Here is a 23,334-nt window from a genome sequence, read left to right as displayed (position 1 = left end):
ATGTCTGAATTCGAGCCATTCCTCACACTTTGCTCGGGTTGCGAGCCCCCGCACGGCGACACGTGCTGCCGCAGCGAAGCGACGCCCAACGTGGCCACGTCTCAGAATATTTACTTGTCCAGGAGAAATCCGATAAGCTATGAAGCTCTTTTATTTTTTTTACAGATGTCCATTAGTCTCGTCGGGGGGTGGGAACGAGGCCTGGCGCTTTACCCTCGGGCTTGCTTTGGGCTGCATTCTAAAGCAGGGAAATGTGTAGCGACAGCTTAATTTCCTATCGATCTCCGCCGCAGCCGCACTAAACGATGGGATGGTGCGGGCGGGGCGGGGTGGGGTGGGGAGTCGGCGGTTTTTGCGGGTGCGGAGCGATTGCGCGCGGGGGGGGGGGGAAGAGATGCCTCGCTGCTCAAAGATTAAACAGAACTTTGCCGGCAACTTGGACCAATCGATGGCGCCCCAGGGAAATTAACGAGACTGCTCGTGGGAGAAATCTCTCCAGAGGGGGCAGACCCCACGGCCACTAATCAGCAACAAAAAAGGGGGGGGGGGAGCGGAGCGACCGCTCCACCCTTGGTGGATGATTATGTTTACATTCAAGAGCACGGGGCTCATCGTGACTTTCAAATGACGGGCGTCTTCATGAACCACGTGGGTGTCTCAGCTGAGCGTGCGGTTGATGCCCTATCCTCATCACGCTCGACGCTGCAACCCATGTCTCACACTGCAGTCTGCGATCCCAATTCAGTCAAACCATCCCTTAACATAACAGTGGCTGGCGTGCGCGCGCGCGTGGCAATGCTATGGCGCCGTAAGTACTCAAGTTATCAGATGGACTGCATGTTATTTTATTTCGCAAAAAGAAAATCGTTTGGTTAAAATCACTATCGAGAAAATCCCCACCAAAAAAACAATCACTTGTTTAGGTCTTTGACAAAGTAAAGCCTGAGCTATTGCAACGCAATATGAGGGCATCTAAATGTGGTATTATGGCAAAAGGGGCATTGAAGAGATCACCATTGTCACTCGCGGATGGCGAGGTGGGGCGCAGTGGTTAGCGCATTGCAACCGTGAACCCGGCGACCCGAGTTCGAATCCCCTTCCACGGCTGCCAACAATAGCGAACGATGTTCAGAACCTGCACTGGGGCCTTTTCCTTCACCAAGCCGCACTGACCAGCGTGGTGAGAATTATTTTTATTATGTTTTATTTTTATTATTTTATTATTTCCATTCTACATGACTTTACCGAAAGAACCAAGAAGATGAATCCCTGCAGTCACGAAAGCTTTAAATCGAAATTTAACTCCATGATCAACACGGAGTTGGGGGTGTCCTTCATTCAGCGGTGGATTGACATCAAATGAGCACCACTTGGTGTGGAAGCCAAGGGTCGTTGTCCTATGGATAAACTGGTCCTCGTCAAGGAAATGTGGAGTTTGCACCACTTACAGAAACGAGAAATGTTCGGCGAGCAGACCAACGCTTGTGGATGTATTGATTCAAATTAATTAAATACATTTGTTCATTTGTTAAAGAACCTTTAAACTTAGGTTTAGAAGTTTACATTTAAGGTCGGTCGCCTTCTATCGCAGGCTGCTTTATCGGTCATTTTCCCCCAAGTGAATTCCAATTGTACCACCAGTATCGTGCCATGAAACGAATCCATTGGGAAATCTCACAGAGCGGTGCACAGCACCGCGTGTCCGAGAACGGACATGAAAGATATTTTTCACAGCATTTCTCCATTTAATTTTTTTCCCAAAGGCATTCTTTTAAATCCTTTACGCAGTTAGTCAGGGGGTGGGGGGGGCGTAGGAGGGGGGTGCTCGTGTTGGTGGGGGGGGGGTGCATTCTCCCACGCACTCTGCTTGACGCGTGGCAGTCCCAACGTCTCGGAGGTGGAAATGAAGGCAAACTTAACTCTAGCCGTGACGTCGTGGCCTTGCATCAAGACAGTCACGACGAGGCATCCCGTGAAACGAATCCCCGCCCACGTCTGCCCCGCCCCGCACCTCCGATTAGCACGGTTAGCTACGCGCGGTGCGAAAGAAGTTCAACGTACGTAAGCGTGAACGAGGTGAAATCACACGCGGCGTCGGACCGTCGCCCGTTGTGCGCCTACACTTGGCGTGCACATCGGACGTGTACACAGCACGCGGTGTTCAACGGTCACGCTCGCTCAGGGGGTCGGCAACCCAATGTAACGAGAAGAGACGTTTTTGTTCGAATTCGGTAAAACAACGACAAGAAACAGACCTCGACATCCCAAGAGGCGCCAATGCAGCAGCGTTAATCGCGAGACGACGGGCCCTTAATAAATAACGTCTCGCGAAGCGGTCGCTTTGAGGGCCGCACGCGGCTTCTGTAGCCGCAGGTTTCCCGGATCCCCTGGCGCTAAGCTGAACCTCGCTTTCAGAGGACGTTGTAGTTAGCTCTTTGCCGACGTCGCTTCACGGCCAAACAAAAGAAAAAAACCTCGCGCGTCGAACGGTAGTACCATTTTTACAACAAACCAAAAAAGCAACTTGCTTTTAATAAATATCGCGTGACTTAAATGTCTCCGTCACGTCCGTCTGCACGCTCGTTTGCTCATTTAAAACCGGAATATGTTCATGTTATATTGTTGAGCGTTTGTATGCTACGCACAGATGAGTGAATTTGTCCTCTACGTTTTACATCGTTTGACAATTTCTTACCCGGAGATGGAGGGTTTTGCAAGATCAATTTCAGGCCCTTTCGGAAACAAATATAGTGCAACAGAAAAAAAAGTGAACGCAGATTTACTGTGAGCAACGAAAAGCATTACAGTGCAACAGAAACATACGAACACATTCAGGGAAGAAGTACCTGTGATGTGTACCCACGCATCTCTCATTATTGTACGTTAGTTCAGTTTTTTTTTTTTACCATTCATTAAAACTAAAATAGTTTTTTTTTCAGATGTCTTTTTGTTGTTGTTGTTGTTTAGTCCTGCGAGGTTTGACAACGGAAAAAGCTGTTGCAGGCATCTGTGCTGAGCTTGAAAAGTTCATTGTTCCGTGGCGTACGCTATGATATAACGGGTCCCAAAAAAATCATAACGGGTGAAGAGCATTTAACAGGCATCACGCGCACACGCAAAAAAAAAACCCGCTGTCAACATAAACCCATTAATCACCATCTCGCCCGAAACCTCTAATTTCCTCCGCCAACCACCATCAGCACCACCACTACCACCACTCATCGATCGCTTGAAGGCCATTGAGGCGATGGAAAGGGTTAAAGAGAGAGATGGGTGGAGGGGGATGTGGCGGACAGGGCCCTACGGGCTCCGTCCAGTCATCGCCGGTGCGCCGGGCGGACCGCGCCGTGCGGCGTGGGCCCACGCGTGGGGCCCCTACACGGTGGTGCTGATGCTGGAAGAGGAGGCCTTTGGCTTGGGCGCGACGGGCAGCGGCGGTGGCTGCGGCTGAGGCTGCGGCAGCGCCGGGTGAGCGGCGTGGGCGGCGTGCACGTGCATCGCGTGGTGCCGTCCGTGGTGGTGGTGCAGCGCGTGCTGCAGCTGCAGCTGCTGGTGGTGGGCGTGGTGGTGAGCGTGGTGGTGCGGGTGGTGGTGGTGGTGGTGCTGCTGCTGCTGCTGCGGAGGAGGCGGCGGAGGCGGGTGGTGGTGGTGGTGGCGGTGGTGGTGCGCGTGCGCGTGCTGGTGGTGGTGACACAGATGCTGTTGCTGCTGCTGCTGCACCGCGGGCTGCGGCAACGTCGATAGCTGCGCTTGGGAAGGCGGCGGTCCGTGGTACTGCACCAGGTGCTGCGAGGGAAGAGTGGGAGGAGGAGCGGGCAGGGCCAGGGGTAACGGCAGCGGCGGTGGAGGCGGCGGTGGCGGCGGAGGTGGTGGAGCCGAGCCCGTGGGCACCAGCACCCCGGGACCCGCGGTCACCTGGGCCGCACCAACCGCCACGTCGCACTTGTGCAGCTGCAGCTGCTGCTGCAGAATTTGCTGCTGCTGCTGCTGCAGCTGCTGTTGCTGCTGCGTCACCTCCACCGTCACGGTGGTCACCGCTGCCGAGACCGAGGCTGGGACCGTCTGCTGCTGCGCCTGCTGGTGGTGGTGATGGTGGTGGTGTCCTCCTCCTCCGTGGTGGTGATGGTGGTGCCTGGCAGAGGACGATGACGACGGCACATTGGCCTGCGGCACGGGCGTCTTGGCGCGCTTGCCGCTGAACAGCGAGCCGAGGATCGACGCGGAGCCTGGCACGGGAGTCGTAGTTCCGCTCGACGATGTTTGTGCCACCTGCACGGCAACCGGCAGTGGCGGTGGCTGCTGCTGCTGCTGCTGAACCTCTTGCAGCTGCTGTTGCGGCTGCTGCTGCTGCTGCTGCGGCGGCTGCTGCTGCGGATGTGGCTGCGGCTGCATCTGCTGCTGCGGCAGTGGTTGTATTTGCAGGCTGGAAGGCCGCTGAGCTCGTATTGAAGTCCGCCCGCCACCTTCACTGCCCGAGTAGGCCCGTCGAGCCATGTGCGGACTGCCCAGCATGGAGCCCTGCTGTTGCACGCACAGACGCGCGCGCGCGGACGCACACCAAAGCACAGCCGTCACAGCACCGACGCAGCCCTCGGCATCGCGGTCCAAATCCTCGCGACTCGCCGTAGCACCATCGCTACGGAGCCTGCCAACTCTGTGGGCGCATTCGAAGGCTTTCGCCCGTGCGCATAAGGCCCCCTTACACGTTGGGATAGTAAGACTCGTTAGTTATGAGTCAAGGAGTCTTGCACGGGTTTGGACATTTGGTGTGGATCCCATATAAATAATGGCGATTCTTTGGCCATCTCTGAGCGACCAGAACTGACTTCTCACGTTGGTAGGAGGAGGGTCTGTTTGAGAAAGCAGGGCACAGCTGCCGACATTTGAGGCAGGTATCTCATCGTGTAATTCTGCTCGGGATTCTACGAGCGATCGGGTTAACGCACGGCCGTGGCAACGATGATAAGAACCACAACGGAAAAGTTGATTTTCGTTGAAGATCGCACCAGCTGCTTGCCCCAGCGGTCTCGCGCGTGCGTTTTGATTTCGAAAGTTGCGGCTTTAAAATAAAAAAGCGATGCCCATTAAATGGGTTCTGCGTTACTCGCCGAGAGGGTAGCCAGAGGAGAAATAATCTTTCCGCTTTTAATTAGCACAGCATGCGGCCACACCTTCATGATGAATGAAATTAGATTTTTCTTTACACGCGGATAAGTAGGGGGTTGGGTGGGGGAAAGTTACATTATTTTTTAAAATCTAAATTGTTATTGTTATTCTCACACGACCAGACAGCGAATGCTGATTGGGCATAAAACGATGAGCCAATTGCATCGAATTCCTTGAGCGAAATTTACTCCTTTCTTCACGCTTCTTTTACATCTTAAACTCGGGCGGAAAAAAAAATTACATCGCGTCAGATATTATTTTTATGCAACTGACCACAGGTGTGGGGGGGGGGGGGTTCAGGGGTCAGGGGTGGGGGGACGAGGGGGGAGGGGGGACACAACAGATGTGCCGGCGAGGAGAAGGGCGACGAGCGGGTTGGTCGCAAAGGCGATCCCTCGCAACGTCGGGCAAACGTTTGTCCAACGGTTGCGACCGCATGACAACGTCGGCCCAATGTTGCACGTTGACTGGCTCGTTACTGGTGGCGGGGCGGGGGGGGCGGTGCGGTTGACAAGGTGTCTAGGGTTTGAAGCCGAGGCTTGTCATGCAGATGACGGTTGGAAGAAAAGCAAACACAAGTAGACTCCGCTGTGTGTCTCCACGTATCACGTAATTATGTTTAAGTCCATCGGCCTATTGTCTTATATATAAAAAAATAACAGTTTATATTAACAATAAAGAGCAGTTTATATTTGCTTCTACCGATAATTTTCCACAGCAACGCATCGCGAGTTGGTGTGTAATATGGCATTTTCGAATCGAATAGGTTCCCATATTTGTAAAATGGAACACTCTTGCCAATGACATCTGGTAATCCAGCAGCATGCACTAAACAAGCCTGAGTCTGCTGATGAGACCAATAAAATCGAAACCGCTGTTCTAGAGTTTGCTCCCTAAAGCAAACGCTGCTTGATAATTTCGTCTGGAAAGCCAATGGAAGGCCGCTGGACCAAACACACATTTTAGTTCGTGTGGAGACACAGAACGGAGCTCTGCTTATGTTTGCTTTTACCCAAAATGCACCACGGCAACACGGTGAGTTTGTGCTGGGACAACAGGCAGGCTGCAGGCAGGGTACACGAAGAGTGTGAATCACCTCCAATTAGCACGGTTGGCTATGTACGGTGCGAAAGAAGTTCAACGCACATTGAAGATTCCCTGACAACGCAATCCTTATGTTTTAGCAATCTATTTGGCACTTAACTCACTCGATATTTTCCGGGTCGTTGGTAGACCGGAGTAAGCGGCACGTGACGTAGTAGTCAGAGCCCACAGCGAGAGGCATACTGGATGTGGTGCACTGGGTGCAGCCGTCGGGTTGCGAAAACTGTTTTCCGACAGACCCGGCTCAAAACGAGGCCTTGAAATTTACAGCATGTGTGTAACGCCCGTTAGACGCGGTGCATGAGGCGCTCACTATGGGGTCCGTTATGGGGGGGGGTCAGTTAACGGGGGTCCAAGACAATGGAGCAAACCGCCACCAAAACCGGACGAGGCAACGAGGCAGGAGCGAATGAGTAACGTGAACAGGCAAATCGAGAGAGCAAGCAGAGAGAGGCTGGGAGCGCCAGCGAATTAAAAATACATCACAGGGACAGTAGCAAGCACGTATCAGCAGCACGAGCCACAACTCATGCTCCATAAACCATCTTCAGCAGACCATGCTGGCATGTCTGCAAAATGGAGTTGCGCTCCCCTCTCCTCCGCTCACGACGAGAGGGATGTCTCGGCGAATTGCAAACCGTGGCTTGCGAGATGCGGTCTGCGTTTGTCAAATTGCGTCTCGTTATCGAGGAAAAAAATACATCTCATTACTGTTCTCAAATAATCCCGCCTTTATTGAAAGCGTAAAATGTCACCTAATGATCGTTTTACTAAAAATGGTAGCATTGTAAAATTAGGAGCTTGATTTTGGGATTTTTGTTTGCAAATAAGCAACGCGTATTCAATTCCATCACTGTTGTCATAGCCAGGAAATTTAGAATGCATTGTAGATTACACCAGAATGATAAGTAAGAAAAAACAACAGGATTTTTTTGTTCACATTTAAACATAACATTTTAGGAGTTGGGCTGTTACGTCAATGCAGTGACCCGAGCTGGTGTGCAATGTCAGGTGTTTAATAGTGAAACGGAATTGCCAGATGCCGCAGTGGGGAATCGAACCGCTGGAGTGTGCAAACGAGCTCAGGGTCGAGTGGGACAGGTGGTAGGGCCAGATGCTAGGGCCAGGTGTTAGGGCCACTCACAAATCAGGGGCACAAAAAAGGGCGGCTTGTCGCACGTGACGTTATTGCCAACCGATCGATAAACAAGGCGCATGCATAAGAAAACACCCCCCCCCCCAGATCTCATTCTTATCCCAAACAAAAAAAAATTACATTTTGAAAGACTGCCAGAAAACGTCCCCGAAATTCCCACCGGTTTATGGGTTTGCACAGCGAGCCGCGATGGTACGCTCATATTTACATACTCAACAAGGCGGCATGGGAGGGAGGGAATGAATCAATACAGTTTGTACGCAAGTGGCGCGTAAATCAGCCGGCGATATGAGTCGGATGTGCAGCCTCGGCTGGTCATTAAATTGAAATAAAAATGCTTTTCTCGCAAGCCCCTGCTGTCCCTCCCTTGGATGAATTTATTCAAAATGCAGTTGCCAGGGTGAAGCTTCGCCGCAGGCCGGGAGTTCGGACTCGGACTGCAGAAATGTAGAGGTCACCTGACCACAGTTTGCCCATCCGACTTGGATTTGCCGGAGTGATGGTTTAGACAATCCGGTCCGTTTCATGTGCAAAGTCGTTTTAAAGGATTTGTCAAAGTTTTTTGCAAAGAGGGCCGAATGTTGACCACAATCTATAAATTTTGTGAAACACTCCCACCACGAACGCGATGCAATGAAAGTTTGTGAAAAGTGTCGTTGAATTGCACGATGGGAAATAATGCGCAATCCGCCAGCACCTTCCCAGTGAATCTTCCCCAGAAGTGTTTGTTCAAACGAGGCCGCCCACTGCAAGTTTCCTCTTCACTGGGCATCATCAGCAGGGTACGAGCTCTTAAACGAATGGGAATTTTCAAAAGGTATTCTACATAATGCGCATTCAGTGGATGGCGATATCAACAATAACAAAGATAGACTTCTTATATTTTAAGTATTTGGCTGACTCGAAATGCAAAAAATATGGCTGGTATTTGTCCAAATGCAGAGGAAATATGAATATTCCACGCACTCCTAGCATATGTATTGTGTTTATCTCGTGTATAGATCACATTATATTATATACACGTGCATGTATATAATTATCATATGTGGATTGTCTTTTCGTATTTGTGAATATGTTTAGATAAGAACTCGGACTGGTTTTGAAAAGCGAATCGACCCATGAACTGAAAGATATTGTTATTTGTATGTGCACGGACACAATAGATCGCTGTAGAAATTGAAAAGTCAACTTAGAAATTGAACGTCAACTCTCAAATTCTCCGTGAACATTTTCTTGCCTTTATGTTTCATGAAATACAAGGCGGCGCTATTTAAACATTCTCCCTAAGAGCAAAAATAAACGAATTTTTCGTGCTCAAGAAAAAAAGTTCATGTTAATTTAGAACTGACAAGCCCTCACTTATATCAAAGGAGTGTCCAGGGACGTTTGAACAAAAGAGGCATTGCAAGCCCTCCCACAACTTAAAATGTTGTGGGAGCGCATGAGTGACTCATTCTGAAATTAATTATCAGGGGCGGCATGGCCCCGTTTAGACCTTGCGAGGTCGACCAGCGGCACATTACGGGGTACACACTTCTCCCAAGCTCTTGCCCATGGTTACGCAAATTAACAACACAATGGAGTCCCCGGCATAAATTATCCACTCCGCCTGAAAACAGGACGGAACATACGGGCAGGTGGCAGCGCCGAAAGCTTTCCCCACTTGACGTGACTCGCAAAAAAGAAGCGACATCTGCGCCTCTCGCCATGGCAGATCGAGCGTGGGCACTTTGCCGAGGCCGGTTTCAGCGCTGAAACAAACTCCCACTGGGGGAAGAGCAGTGGAGGAATTCGTAATCGGGACTCTCAGCTCGTGGCGGCAGAGCAACGTTGCGTTGAGGGACTGGCTCCTTGCGACGACTCGGCCACGACTGCGGAGGTCGTGCCGCTGCCACGTGAGCCAGCAGCGGTCGGGACGGCACTCGTGTGGTAGATTTGAAGCTTTCGTGACTGCAAGGATTCATATTCTTAGGTTTTTTCGTTAAAGTCACGTAGGTAAAAATTTTTTTTTTAAATTAAAGTAAAATAAAAATAAAATAAAAATCACGACGTTTCGGAGGCAACACAAGCTTCCGTCTTCAGGTGGAACCGTCACAGCACGATTGCTGCATCAAGTAAGATAAATTCCAAGAAAACAGTCCTTGTATATATACTGGTTGAGGGTGGGAGTAGCCAAGGCAGACACCTGGATATTATTATTGTGAGGTTCGGTGCGGCTGAAGCACCCTGCTAGGAATGAGCCTTTGTTGTGTAGACTGGTAATCGGGACTCTCCGCTCTTGGAACCTCCCATTTCAACCAGTCTACACAACAAAGGCTCATTCCAAGCAGCGTGCTTCAGCTGCACCGAACCTCACGATAATAATATCCAGGTGCCTGCCTTGGCTCCTCCCACTCTCAACCAGTATATATACAAGGACTGTTTGCTTGGAATTTCTCTTACTTGATGCAGCAATCGTGCTGTGACGGTTCCACCTGAAGACGGAGGCTTGTGTTGCCTCCGAAACGTCGTGATTTTTATTTTATTTTTTATTTTACTTTTATTAATTTAAATTTAAATTTTTTTACCTACGTGACTTTACCGAAAAAACCTAAGAATAGGCACTCGAGTGGCCCGGGAACATGGGGGCCCTGTGCAATGGTCAGAGCCACCTTAGTGCCAGCGGAGGGCATCCAACAGAATCAGAATATTTATTAATGCTGGAGGAATCCGATGAGTTGCAAAAGCTCTATTTAAAAGATGTCCATTATTTTCACAGACCTCCAGTATAACGCAAGGCCATGAATTAAAAACCTCAACATCTAACGAAGGGGGAGGATTATCCAGTTATCTGAACCTTTTTGGCTGGGACACTTCCAGTACTCAAGTTGGGAAGGGCTTTGGTTGGAGCGTGCTCAGCTGAAATAACAAAAAACTCAACACATTCATCAACAACACCGCTGTAAAAGGAAATAAATAAATGTATATGTGTGGCAATGGTCTGTCTTCGTCTTATATGTGCTAAGAAGAAAGGCCATTGCCTAAAACATTACCTACTATATATACCCTATTCAGGCGATTAGGTTGCTGAATGTGTTGAGGTTTTGTTACTTCTTATTTTGCACAACTGCTCACACCAAGCGCAAATCTGCTCCCAATCACGACAATTGTGCTCTAGCATCAAATGCTTTTTTTACGCACAAACTGAAGTTGCAGTTTCTATTTAAAGCTTTCGTGACTGCAGGGATTCATATTCTTGGTTCTTTCGGTAAAGTCACGTAGAAGGGAAATAATAAATTAATAAAAATACAACAATAAAATTATCACGACGTTTCGATTGCAACACAAGCAATCATCATCAGGTGTGAAAACCACAGCAAGAAAATAGTAAAATTTGCATTATTTGATTATTTCCCTTTTACGTGACTTTACCGTAAGAACCAAGAATATGAAGTCGCAGCATTTGCTTCACGTAACCGAGAAACCGGATCGATAAAACGTACAAAAAGACCATCGGCGCGAAACATCACGACGGCTACGAGGTTCATCTTTTCGTCCCGACAACTGAGATACTCCGATCGACGCAACCGGGCAGAGGTGGGCACTTGCGGCAGGTGGGAGCGGAGGCAGCCAAGACACACGGTGTTACGATGCAGAGGGCCACAGACATGCAGCAACAAGCCACACAGTCCACAAGCCATGGCGAATAACCAAACCACCACGACCACAGCAACGCCACAACACCACCACCACGGCAAGAAGTAAAATAAAACACGACACACACACACGCGCGAGGCGCCCACACAGTCACGGCTGTAAGGATTTCGGCGGCGGGGCCTGATCATGACTCTGGCCCTGTTCATCAAAATCGAATTCGTCGAGAACCTTTAAAAAATAAAGAGACGTGAGCATTGTTGTTGTACGGAAGAGGAAACTGTTTTCAGTAGCGCAGCTACACGGATGGGGATTTTTGTTGTTGTTGTTATAAATATGGCGCGAGACATCAAATGTTCAACTTGTACGCATGCGCTACTGCATGCTGAGGTATTTTTTTTAAGCCTTTTAATTGATAACGTTTGAATGTTCTTATGTGCATACCCATCATTGATGACCGATAGATATTTTCTGTATTTTTTATTGTATTTCTTGAAACGGTGTAGAAGGCAATACTGTGCGTCTATTTGCCTGTGATTCTCTCCCCTCAGATCGTGACACTAAGATTACAAAAAATTAATGGCAGGTTGAAAGGAGGTGCGACATTTTGAACTGCGTACACCTTTTATCCTTTTGCGTAACTCAATTTTTTACGGACGCATTAGTTAAGTTTACTCGTGAAGCGCTCCGTGACAATTCCATTGTGAAGGGCGCTGAGTTACATACATGCACGCACGCTGAACTTCGTTCGCACCGTACGTAGCCAACTATCCTAATCGGATGGTGCGGATGAAGGGCAAACTAACTGATTTGGTGTGCGTTTTTTATTTTTATTTTTTTGTTTATTAAATGCCACTCATTTATATCGCGCGACCGTCCGGGTTTTAAGCGCGAGATTTGTTCTCGCCCGACGCCCTGGAAGTTGGAGCCCGTCCCTTTACGGCCGAGACTGCGTGCACGCGCGAGGCAAACACGAGCAGCAGGCGGCACACCAAGCAGGGCCAAACGTCGCCGAGCGATCCCGCCGCTTACTTACTTCGATGTTGCTGTCTAGGGAACCGGCACTCCCCCTGCGACCACGCTTGCCTGGCCCGGTACATACGCACACAGCGCGCACGCACACATTGACACGCAGGCACGCACGCGAGGGGGACACAGAGACGCAAGCGTCCAGGCGGCGGCAATACACCGATACCAAAAAAAACACGCACAAATCGAGACCGTACGCCGTAGAGGAAACGGCATCCTGGGAGATTGGGAACTTCGGCACTTTTGGGTGACACGGCGACGTCTTATTCAGGAAGGGAACATCCTTCAGAAGGGTTCATGCTGTGCGCGGTAGGCGCGTTCGTAGCGCAGCAGCGGCAGCGTTGTGGTCAGCGCGCTGCGCTCTGAACCTCCGCACCTCCGATTGGCAAAGAAATTCAACACAAGCTTCCGTCATCAGGTGGGACAACCACAGCAAAAAAAAAATGTACTGTAATTTTTTTTTTGTTTTTGCTGTGGTTGTCCCACCTGATGACGGAAGCTTGTGTTGCCTCCGAAACGTCGTGATCTAATTTAGTTATTTTAATTTTTAATTTTTATTTTCACCTACGTGACTTTACTGAAAGAATCAAAGAGTATGGATCCTTGCAGTCACGAAACTTCAAATCTAGAAGTTCAACAGACATACATACAACCCGGCGGCCAGAGTCTGAATCCCGCACACGGCCGCCGACACCTGTGACGCTTATATGAACCAGTCCTGGGCCTCCCCTAGGTCGACTAGGCCTCAAATGAGTACCTACCTGGTGCGGTGCGTAAACATCGCCACTTCGGAGACCAATGACGGCCGGCGAGGAGGCAACTGTTTTACACGATAAAAAAAAGATCGATGCTCGGAGCCGCTTTTTGAGAAAGAGCGATAAAAAAAAATAGAATACCCGTTGAATTATTCATAAACACGATCTTGCATCTCGAGCAATGGCCCCCGTGATAACAGTGCAAGAAATCAAAGGAGCCGAAACATCATAGAGAAAAAATGCAACCCCTGAGCAAAAAACAAACCAAAGGCAGTTGTGGCTAAGACGGTGCGGAGGAGTACAAGGCAGGCTTGCTGCCTGGGCACGAAGCGTCCGGTATTTTGTGGGCAATTCCCTTCCTGTTTTGTTCAGTGGATGGCAGCGTGACAAGCAAAGAGCTTCTGCAGCTCCGTGTAGGCGACACGCACTCAAGCGATGCACCCACAGCACTGAACACAACTGACGTGGTCGTACAGGAGGAATCGTTCAAGAGTCCGTGTGTGTATGTACCCGGACAAGTGTGTGTGTCAACGTGCACATGTGTGTGTGTGTTTGTGTCGTGAGGAGCGGTAGTGCAGTGGTTAGCGCATTGCATCACGGACCCGGTGACCCGAGTTCAATTCTCACTCACGGCCAACATCAGTGATGAATATCTAAACGGTGCTGTGCCTTTCCTGGATCGACTGAGCCTTTGATGGAGTACCTGGTGGGTATAAGGAAAGACTCTGGTAGGCATTTTTACATTTGAGTTCGGGACAAAGCGCCCGAAAACACGATTGGCTATTGCCACCTGAAGAAGTCATGGCTCAGAGCTACGGGAAGAGACACAGAGGCAGAGAGATGAAGTGAGAGGGAGTAGACACGTGGCAAACTACGGAGGCAGACGGGAATATAGCGAGGGACACAGGGTGAGATTGATACAGACACCGAAGGGAAGACAGAAAGAGAGATAGCAAGGAGAGGGACAGAGAGAGAGGGAGACAGAGGGACAGGGGGAGAAGACACGTGGAAAACTACAGAGGAGACAGACAGACGGGCAGGAATATAAAGCGTGAGATTGAGACAGAAACACGGATAGGAAGACAAAGAGACAGAGAGAAATAGACAATAACAAGGAGAGGGACAGAGAGATGGAGAGAAACAGAGAAAGTCGGCAGGTTATTGCAAAAAAATACAGATGAACTTCAAATCCAGATTGAAGAATACTTAGATAATGTATCCGGCGTCGACTAAATATTAAATGGTGCTCCTCGGTGCATCTCTGCTCTTAATGAATAATGTTTAAATGTAAAATACTTAAACGGCAAAGATGTAAGACCATAAACGAACAGACATGCTTATCCATTAATTCATTCATGAGTCATGTGCTGAATAATTAACACATCTGTGCTATTACTAATTGATTCATTTTCAACACTGGTGCATTATGTAAATGTGGCAGTCTCACCAGGCTGCTAATGGGAAGAGCAAACTTTCAGTAATTTCATGTAATGCACACACTTTGCACACAGCAGTCAATTTGGCTGTCGCACCGACTGAAAAACCCTCTCATTGTGAATAATTCTCTTGGATCTTTGTGAATGAATGGACACCGTGCGATTTAGCTGACGAACCCACAGGGACAGCTGCAAAGAAGACCCGCGATGAATTTCACAGTTTCTAGCCTCGAAGTTCTTGGCCCTCCAACAATACGGCGTGACGTTTTTTCGCGCCCCACCGTCCCATCTCTCGTAAATTAAAAACGTTGAACACGGGAAGGTCTGGAGGGGGTCAGAAGCCCGGTTGGCATGGGGTTTAAGGGCCACAGCGGCGGTGGCATGAACCGAATTAAAATATAAATTAATTCTGGGACCCGCTCACTAAATTGGATTGCTCAGCGATTTCTGTCTATTTATTAACTTTAATGGCTTTTCCCGAATGGATCGCTGGATTTTTCTCCTGAAATCTCAATCGAACGCTTATTTGAAAAGAGTCATCACCGACCCCTGACCCGCGCGCGCTTCGCGTTTTCTAAATCGGGAATATTACGGGGCGGAATTAAACGAGCACGAGGCGGGGGTCTGCACCGCTCGGAGGCCGGACGCCCACTCAGCGGCGACACCGCCGATGGAACCGACAATCCACTCGCTTGCTCGGAGATCAATTTGACGACATCAGTGGAAACTCCGGCGGCCTTCACGTGGACTGCCACGCACTTTTTTTTTAATTTTTCTCGATCGGCTGACAAGTTGGTTGGGCGTCGGGTTTTTTCGGGAGATGTCACGGAAAATTGAAACACTGCTTGTTAACTGTCGCCCTCGCCACATCCCGCGATAGCCCCACGTGCACCGTGGGGGTAAAACGCACCGCACGTTCAAAGCGGGGCAGCAGCGTGGTCTGTCGGTTGCTGGCGCGTTGCTGACGGCGCTTGTCGGCAGAGCGAAGGGTAGGGGGGGGGGTTCTGCGTTTGCAATGATGAGGAAGCTCCACAGAGGCCGACTTTATTTTTTCTAGAACCGAGCGAGAACTCAAGAGGGCGCGATGAGTCTCACTTGTACGTGTGTATGTTGGGACTTCTTTCGCACCGTACGTAGCCAACCGTGCTAATCGGAGGTGCGGGGGGGAAGTATAACAAACTAAACACAAAAATCGGTTCTCAAGAAATTCGTTTTCAATCTAGATGTAGAAGTGCATAGCTCCAGTAGCTTCCTAATTTTGGAAGGAAGAGCGTTCCAGATGGCCACAGAAGCGCACCTGAAAGCACTTGGCCCGTGGCCTTAGCCAATGCTACGGCAATGTGCGAATGTACTTATAAACTATTATACTGGTAGGAACCCACTGGTTCCACTAGCCCACAGGGGATTATTGTGTCCGTCCGTCCGTCGTGCAGGAAGGGGCTGGGAGGGGAGGGTGGGGAGGGGCTGGGTGGGGAGGGTGGGGAGGGGCTGGGTGGGGAGGGTGGGGAGGGGAGGGGCTGGGTGGGGAGGGTGGGGCTGGGTGGGGGGTGGGAGGGGTGGGGCTGGGTGGGGAGGGTCTGGTCACTCCGTGGTGCCCTTATAAAACTCAACATTTAACCTACTCACGCTGGCTCATGCCCGCCCTCACAGTCGGGCATATTTGCATAATACACCATGCCGCCGTTGACCCTGGCCATTGACCGAGCAACCCAACGTTCCTACCAGCTCTCTCCACAGGAATGTGTTTATTTTACCAGGTAAGGCCCACTGAGCACCTGTATAGCGCTTTGTCATAAGCGACCCGGCCACAAGTGATAGCTCAACTCTCAACGCATGTTTCTAACGTGGAGGAAAAAACCGGAGGACCCAGAAAAAAATCCACGCCACTAAGGGCAGAGAGACACTGCAGCGTGCACAGATCCGCAGCAGTCATTACACCCCGAGCCAATCGCTGACCATTCCTATTGAAGGCACTTGCTCATTACTGTCCACCTCGTGATACCGAGAGTATTCAATTTACAGGCAAGTTTTTTTTCTCCCAAAAATGCATGAAAAAATGTAAATGTAACTGTGTGATAAGATGTTAACTTGGGGAATGATGCACCTCTAATCACAGCGATAAGACATTACAGTACATTAATTTAAGTGCCCTTTCTTAAGTACGGGCGTGTGTGCAGAATTAGTAGTCAAGGGACTCTGCTCTTGTTTAATGTAAATATCGCCTGCGGTAAGATTAGCACGTTATATATCCAGGAGCTGCAAAGAGGTTTTGACAGCGACGGGGATTGCATTAAATGCGGCAGAAATGAATAATTTCACACGCAATTCCATCGACATGCCGACGACGTTCATTGCTGACAAGGCCACTTGGAATTGCTTTTCCAACTGCTGATATGGAACCCACGCCTACGATAAGCCGCCACGGCCACAGCCACAGTATTCCCAAAGAGTTGTTTTGTCGATTTACTCTACGCAATGTCAACATGTTTTCCGAATTAATGTTGCTGAAAATAACTTTACGCTGTTACTCGCCGTCTCTCTTAGTCAGATACAGAGGGGGACGGCGCGGTGGTGGGATGTTATCTCCCTCGCCTGGTATGCGGAAGGTCATGGGTTCGATCCCAACCCTGACACCTGTATACTTGGAGTTTGCGTGTGTCTCTCCCCGTGATAGCGTGGAGTTTTCTCCGGGCCCTCTGGTTTTTCCCTCCATTTTAGAATCAACGTGAATTTAAGAGTATTTTGCTGCTACTATAAATTCCCACACGATGATAGACATATATATATATATTGCCCAGGTACATGCAAATTTTGCGTTTGACAGAGCCACTCCTCCTAATACGCCGGGGGTTTCTTGGAGCACCATCGAATCGTCACAACTCATCGCTAAAATAAGGGAACCCCCCCCACCCCCCCTGTGGGAGCTGTCCCTGTGCGGCACAGGGTAACTCGCACCTGGCCCTGCAAACAGCCACTGGCCTGTCAGTACATGGGCGATGGTTTCTGCCCTGAGTGTAATCCCAGTCGAGGGATTTAATGCAATGAAGCCGAGTCAAGGGCCGAGCCGAAAAAGTTTCGCGGCCACATTTGTTATTTTCTTCTGACCAACCCAAAGCAACTCAATCATCCGTGTCTTAGCGGACAGTTGCGCATCGAGGAAGTGTTTTTTTGTTACTTCTGGTTAGCTCCACCACTCACACCAGGATTGCAACAACCAATCGCAGCTTTGCAAGTTTTTGTCACGCGACGAAGGAGGACATCGCCACAAACTGCCGAGCGGACCGATGCCACGAGAGCGGAGTCGGTCTCTCTGCCGTGAGCAAACCGGTTGCGCAACCTGTTCGCAACCGTTTGCGGAGGCGTGAGCGATTCAGTTGCAAGCAACCACGTGTGCAACTGATGGCCCAGGCGGTGGACCCGGCTCAAGGCTGCACTGAACACGCAGCGCATTTAAAGAGTAACAATTTAATCGACCGCTCAAAAAAACATTGAACTGAGCACGATTGCTTCAGACACTGATCAATAAGCGTTTAATAATAATCGACATGGAAATCAAAGGCCCTGACAACCGCGGCAATAATTCAGCGGGAGACACCGGCTATTCACGAAGGAGAGACTCGCCGAGTTTTCGAGGGCAGAATACTCAGCTGCGTAGATCCGGTGGCAATCCTGCTAGCTGCGCTGACTCCCTTTTCCAACAGGCACCCGTCCCATTGCCCTGCAAGCGGGCATGCCTCACCTCGCACGTGGGTGCACTCGCTGCTTCACGCGACGCGGCTCGCCGAGCATGCCTTGGCAGGCCGCTGCGATCGTACGACGGCGTCATCGTCGTCGCACGATTACCAATTAGGGGGGCTGCTGCATCGAATTTGTTTGGCAACGTGACGTCGGCAAGTGGGGACACGAGCTGTGGAGAAGGGCCATTGCCTGAAACGTCGCTGATTATTTAGTTTTTTTGTCATATAAGGCCACACACGCAGCATTATTTGAGGAACGCGTTGCTTTTTTTGTTACTTGATGCAGGATCAGTTCGACGCGTGTAACACTTGGTGATTTGTCTCGCTACAATAATCCAGGTGTGCATGAAAGATGCTGTATCACTTCGCCGTGTGCAACACTTTGGTCATTTACCTCGTTACAATTCGAGCCACATTGCGGCTACTTCTCGAGGCTGGTTTGGAAACTTTCCTGCGTGGTCTCTGTGAGCCTGCGAGTCCACGGTACGTCCCCACGTGACCCTGGGAGTCAACGGTACGTCCCCCAGGTGACCCTGCGAGTCCACGGTACGTCCCCACGTGACCCTGCGAGTCCACGGTACGTCCCCAGGTGACCCTGCGAGTCCACGGTACGTCCCCACGTGACCCTGCGAGTCCACGGTACGTCCCCACGTGACCCTGCGAGTCCACGGTACGTCCCCACGTGACCCTGCGAGTCCACGGTACGTCCCCAGGTGACCCTGCGAGTCCATGGAACGTCCCCCAGGTGAGCCTACTAGTCCGCGTTACTTCTCCAGGTGATCCTGCGAGTCTGTGGTATGTCCCCACGTGACCCTGCGAGTCCACGTTACATCCCCCAGGTGACCCTGCGAGTCTGCGATACTTCTCCAGGTGACCGTAAGAGGCTGCGGTACGTCCCCAGGTGAGCCTATTAGTCCGCGGTACTTCTCCAGGTGACCCTGCTACTCTGCGATACGTCGCCTTACGTGAGTCCGCGAGTCCGCGGTACGTGCGGGCGGGCGAGGGTACGTACCCACGTCGGAGAGGTCGCGCAGCGAGCTGCTGAGCGTGCTGCGCTTGAGGCCCTCGCCGGCCGCGTAGCCGTAGCCGTCGTCCATGCTTGCCCGCCCCACCAGCGCGCCGTTGTTGCTGGCGCCGCGGGCCCGGCACCGAGCGCCGCTCTCCTTCTTGCTGCCCGAGCGGCCCTGGGCCTGGCCGCCCCCGCGCACGACGCCCTTCTGCTTCTCCAGCTCGGCTGTGGCGGCGGCGGCGACGGTGGGAGGGTGGTAATGCGGCCGCACGGCACATGCGCACACAAGACGCGAGGTTAGCGCACGCGTGTGATATATATGCGCAAGACACGAGGATGATTCACGCGTGTGATGTACGCGCGCAATTTACGACAATGCACGCGCGTGGTGTGTACGGACAATCCATGCATATAACCCACACACGCAACACGATGCACCCCCTGCGATCGCTGGCCTCATGGCTTTGCGGGAGCCTCGGTATGTCTACCGTAACCCAAGATGTACTGATAAAGTTATTTTACTTTAGCGCTTTTCCGATTCCGTTCCGATGACATGCGCAAGCTTGTCGTCAGTGAACATTGATGACTGGACTGTACAGGGTGGTCCAGATGTCTTGTGACCCCGCCCCCCAATTAATTGACCTCAAACATTTGTTTTCCTTTGAATATTAATTTCTGTTTCAAACATAAACCTTACTTTCGAAATATAACGAGTTTTAAAGAATGAAATGGGGGTCACAAGACATCTGGACTACCCAGCCCAGGTGACTCCTGATGAGGACGATGGGACAGGCCGCGGTTTCTGAACGTGGATCACACGTGCAGTTTTTCCGTGCTGGTGGTCTGCGCAAGGCCAGGCGGGAGCCTCTGTACAGGCAACGCACGCATCTTCCCGTCGTTGGTAAATCTATTGGCACGCACGCGCGGTAATCATTTATGAATCGTGATGGGACCTTAAAGACGGAGCTGCGGAGGACTGCTCAGGCCGGTTGGTGCATTGATCAGCCACTGTCGCATGCCAAGCCTGCTAATGGATGGTTCCCCTAATTCACTATTAGTTGCACTTTTCTAATTGGGAAAATTGGATTTACAGACTCGCGCATGCGTGCGTTTGTGTGCGAGCGTGTGTTTGTGTGCGAGCGTGTGTGTGTGTGTGCGAGCGTGTGTGTGTGTGTGCGAGCGTGTGTGTGTGTGTGCGAGCGTGTGTGTGTGTGTGCGAGCGTGTGTGTGTGTGTGTGTGCGAGCGTGTGTGTGTGAGCGTGTGTGTGTGTGTGTGTGCGCGTGTGTTTGTGTGTGTGCGCGTGTGTGTGTGTGTGTGCGCGTGTGTGTGTGTGTGTGCGCGTGTGTGTGTGGGGAGCCACGGGGGAATAGTTTGGCACGCTGGGCTACGAACCTGGTAAACTGGGTTCGATTCCCTCCCACTGCCGACATCGGTGATGAATATCTGACCTAAAGGGGTTGACCTAGAGTAAGGGGATGAGCTCGAACAAGGGATGACCGAGAGCCACTTCATGAGACTCTGCAAAAGCTTTTGTTGGTCTGGTGTCAACTAGGGCATCTTGCAGAAGGAAGCGATGGATTTGTCTCCACGTCCTCCGGTTTTTTCCCTCCAACATTTAGAACCAACGTGCGTTCGATACGCCACAGTGGCGAGATTTTGACTCCCTCACTTGGTATGCAGGCGATCGTGGGTTCGTTCCCGACCCTTGTCCCTGTAAATTTGGAGTTTGCGGCGTCTCTCTGCCCGTGGTGGCGTGGATTTTTCTCCGGCTCCTCCTGTTTTCCCCTCCACATTGAGAGTATTTGGCTGCTATAAATTTCCACGTGGTAAGCCGCTTCGTTGAGCTATCATGCGTGGCCAGGTCGCTTCTGAAAAAAGAGCATTATAGTACCAGTGGGCCTTACCTGGGAATATAAGATAACATAGTTTAGTCGTTTAATTTGTAGTTTTTTTGTGTTTAGCCATTCTATGCAGCTGCCGGTGCGACGTCTGCACTACCCCCCAGGGAGTTTTCTTTCTAAGGCCCCGGGGGTGGGGGGGGGGGGGGTGCAAGGGGGGGGGGGCGTCCCCCCGTTGCAGACAACGTACTCTCGATGCGGTGCTTCTCCATCTCCTGAACCTCGGCGATCGACTCCTTCAGGTCGTCCACGAACTTCTTGCGGTCCTGCGGGTTCGGGGCGTTGAACAGCGCCAGCACCTTGGTCTCGGCACCCGGCACCGCCGACATGATCTTGATGCCGTGCGGGTAGACTGGGCGGCAAGAGACGACCCCGCGAGAGGGCACACGTCTGAGATATCGGCACGCGTCGGTCGGTAAAAGTACAGGGTTGAGAAAATCTAAGCGGTCGGTCGTTCCGTGAAAAACCGCGCCCATACAATGACCGTGGCGATAACTTGGTTGCAAAAAAAAAATAAACAAAAAAAAATTCTCTGCCTATTCACAAATACGAAGGAGGTATCATCAGAGCGATGCAATTGCGCCACTCTTCATGACGCAATTGCCTGGCTCAACCACCTCAATGTCAAAGCTGTCACTCTCCATCTCCATCGGCCGTACGAAATAGAAACGTGACAACGATTCTGTATTTGCAACCAGGACGCAAGCTCAGCCAGTGGTGGTGCGTGCCCAGGGGATCACACAGAGGTTGAACTATCAACACAGTAGAAGCCATCTTAACGACAGTTATTGGTTCCGTGAAACAGGTCGTTAAGTGATTTGTTCGTTAAACGAGTATAGGGAATACATGTTAAAAGCTTAATTCTTCCGACAGCATGGAAAGTTACCCTTTTTCACCCAAAAAACGTACTTAATAATATTTAAACAATGAATATAAATACGTAAAGATACTAACAACATTATAAACACACGATATTAAAATAAACATGGTTAATCAATGCATTAATTTATATTTATTGTACCCACAATAGCTAATCCATAACAGGGGAATGGTCGGTAAGTCTACACATTGGGATCTATGGAGGTCCGTCTTTAAGCGATTAGTCGGTCACAGGGGTAGTCGTTAAGAGGGGTTCTACTGTACCGTTAAAGTTATGCACCCCCAGAAGATCGTGGGACTGATGTCTGTTTAAATCAATAAATATAGATGGAGATGTAACACGAAGTGGTGGAATATGCCAGGGCGTCAATCATTCACGCGGAGGGCCTCCTCACGCTCACTCGCACACTCACACTGGTTCTCGAAGAGGTGGACCTGCATCCCGTAGAGGGAGAACGACTGCCGGAAGCTGTACATCACCGCGTTCTTCTTGCGCTGGAAAATCTTGGTCACCTGCAGGAGAAATCCCACGGGAAGAAACTAAACCGAGGCGTCACTGAGACCGCCTTTGTATGATTGCACTCAGGTTCGGCTTCAAACGATCACGACAATCGCGATTTTTTTTAATATAGGTGAACGTGCAGAGCTGTCGCTCACTCTCAGACAAAGACGCAGAGTGAGACGGAATTATTCGGAGGAGCGGGAATTCACACACGAGTGGGAGGGCAGCCAGAACCGACGCCAATAATTTCCCAAGCTCTGTGATCCTATATTTGTAGATTTGGCCAACGCCATTCACGAGTACCCGGAGAAAACCCACGTGCGGGGTGGAGGGGAGGGATGATACTCGATCCCTGTACAGATGGAACTGTCGGCTAACTATATATGAATTGTGCTACTCGCAGAGTCGAGTTCCGAGGCGATGATACGTGCGCCGACATACCTCCCCGCAGGTCAGCAGAGCCTCGCAGGAGTTGCTTCTGAAATTACTTCCATAGGCCTCGACACCAGACTGCGCTCTTTCGCCCTCGGTACGGCATGCATCGATCATCCATTGAATTTTAAATATTATTCCTGAGAGCTAAGCTAGGATGGCTGAAGTGAAAATGCAAATTTACATGGTGGCACGATCTGTGTGAGATGCCCCCTTCCTCCGCCCCCCCTCCCCCATCAAACCACCTGCAGCTGCGAACACGAGGGGGTGGGTGGCGATATTTTACACACACCACATCAGGTACTCATTTGAGGCTTAGTCGACCTAGGGGAGGCCCAGGACCGGTTCAGATAATCGTCATTGGGTGTTCGCCGTGAGCGCGAATCGAACCCAGGTCGCCAGGTTCGTAGCGCAGCGCGCTAACCGCTACATCGCCGCTCCATACACACACACACACGCAGACAGACGCATGCAGACAGATGCACACACGCGCGTGCGCACCACGAGGAGGTCGTTGAAGAGGAAGATCTCCCTCTGGTGGAGCCCCAGCTTCTGCGGCTTGGTTGGGTCGGGAACCTCGAAGAGACGGCAGTAGCA

At 50.7% G+C, this 23,334-nt stretch overlaps 1 protein-coding gene across 1 annotated transcript in view; it reads right to left on the bottom strand.

Moving 5' to 3' along the window:
* Positions 1-6,365: 6,365 nt before the first annotated feature.
* Positions 6,366-23,334, bottom strand: part of LOC144731244 (IQ motif and SEC7 domain-containing protein 1-like) — a 60,443-nt gene continuing 43,474 nt past the window's right edge. The window contains exons 10-14 of the mRNA XM_078612264.1: positions 23,239-23,334; positions 22,217-22,316; positions 21,115-21,276; positions 19,029-19,250; positions 6,366-12,145 (exon numbers count right to left, since the gene is read on the bottom strand). The exon at positions 23,239-23,334 is cut by the window's right edge and continues 30 nt beyond it. Of these exons, the coding sequence (XP_078468390.1) occupies positions 11,997-12,145; positions 19,029-19,250; positions 21,115-21,276; positions 22,217-22,316; positions 23,239-23,334 (729 nt within the window). The 3' untranslated portion in view covers positions 6,366-11,996. The remainder of the gene's footprint in view (positions 12,146-19,028; positions 19,251-21,114; positions 21,277-22,216; positions 22,317-23,238) is intronic.

The sequence above is a fragment of the Lampetra planeri genome, chromosome 38 (genome assembly GCF_965212315.1).
Source record: "Lampetra planeri chromosome 38, kcLamPlan1.2.h2, whole genome shotgun sequence".
Lineage (NCBI taxonomy): Eukaryota > Metazoa > Chordata > Hyperoartia > Petromyzontiformes > Petromyzontidae > Lampetra > Lampetra planeri.
The sequence above is the reverse complement of the archived record's forward strand: the minus strand, read 5'-3'. Positions and strand labels throughout refer to the sequence as shown.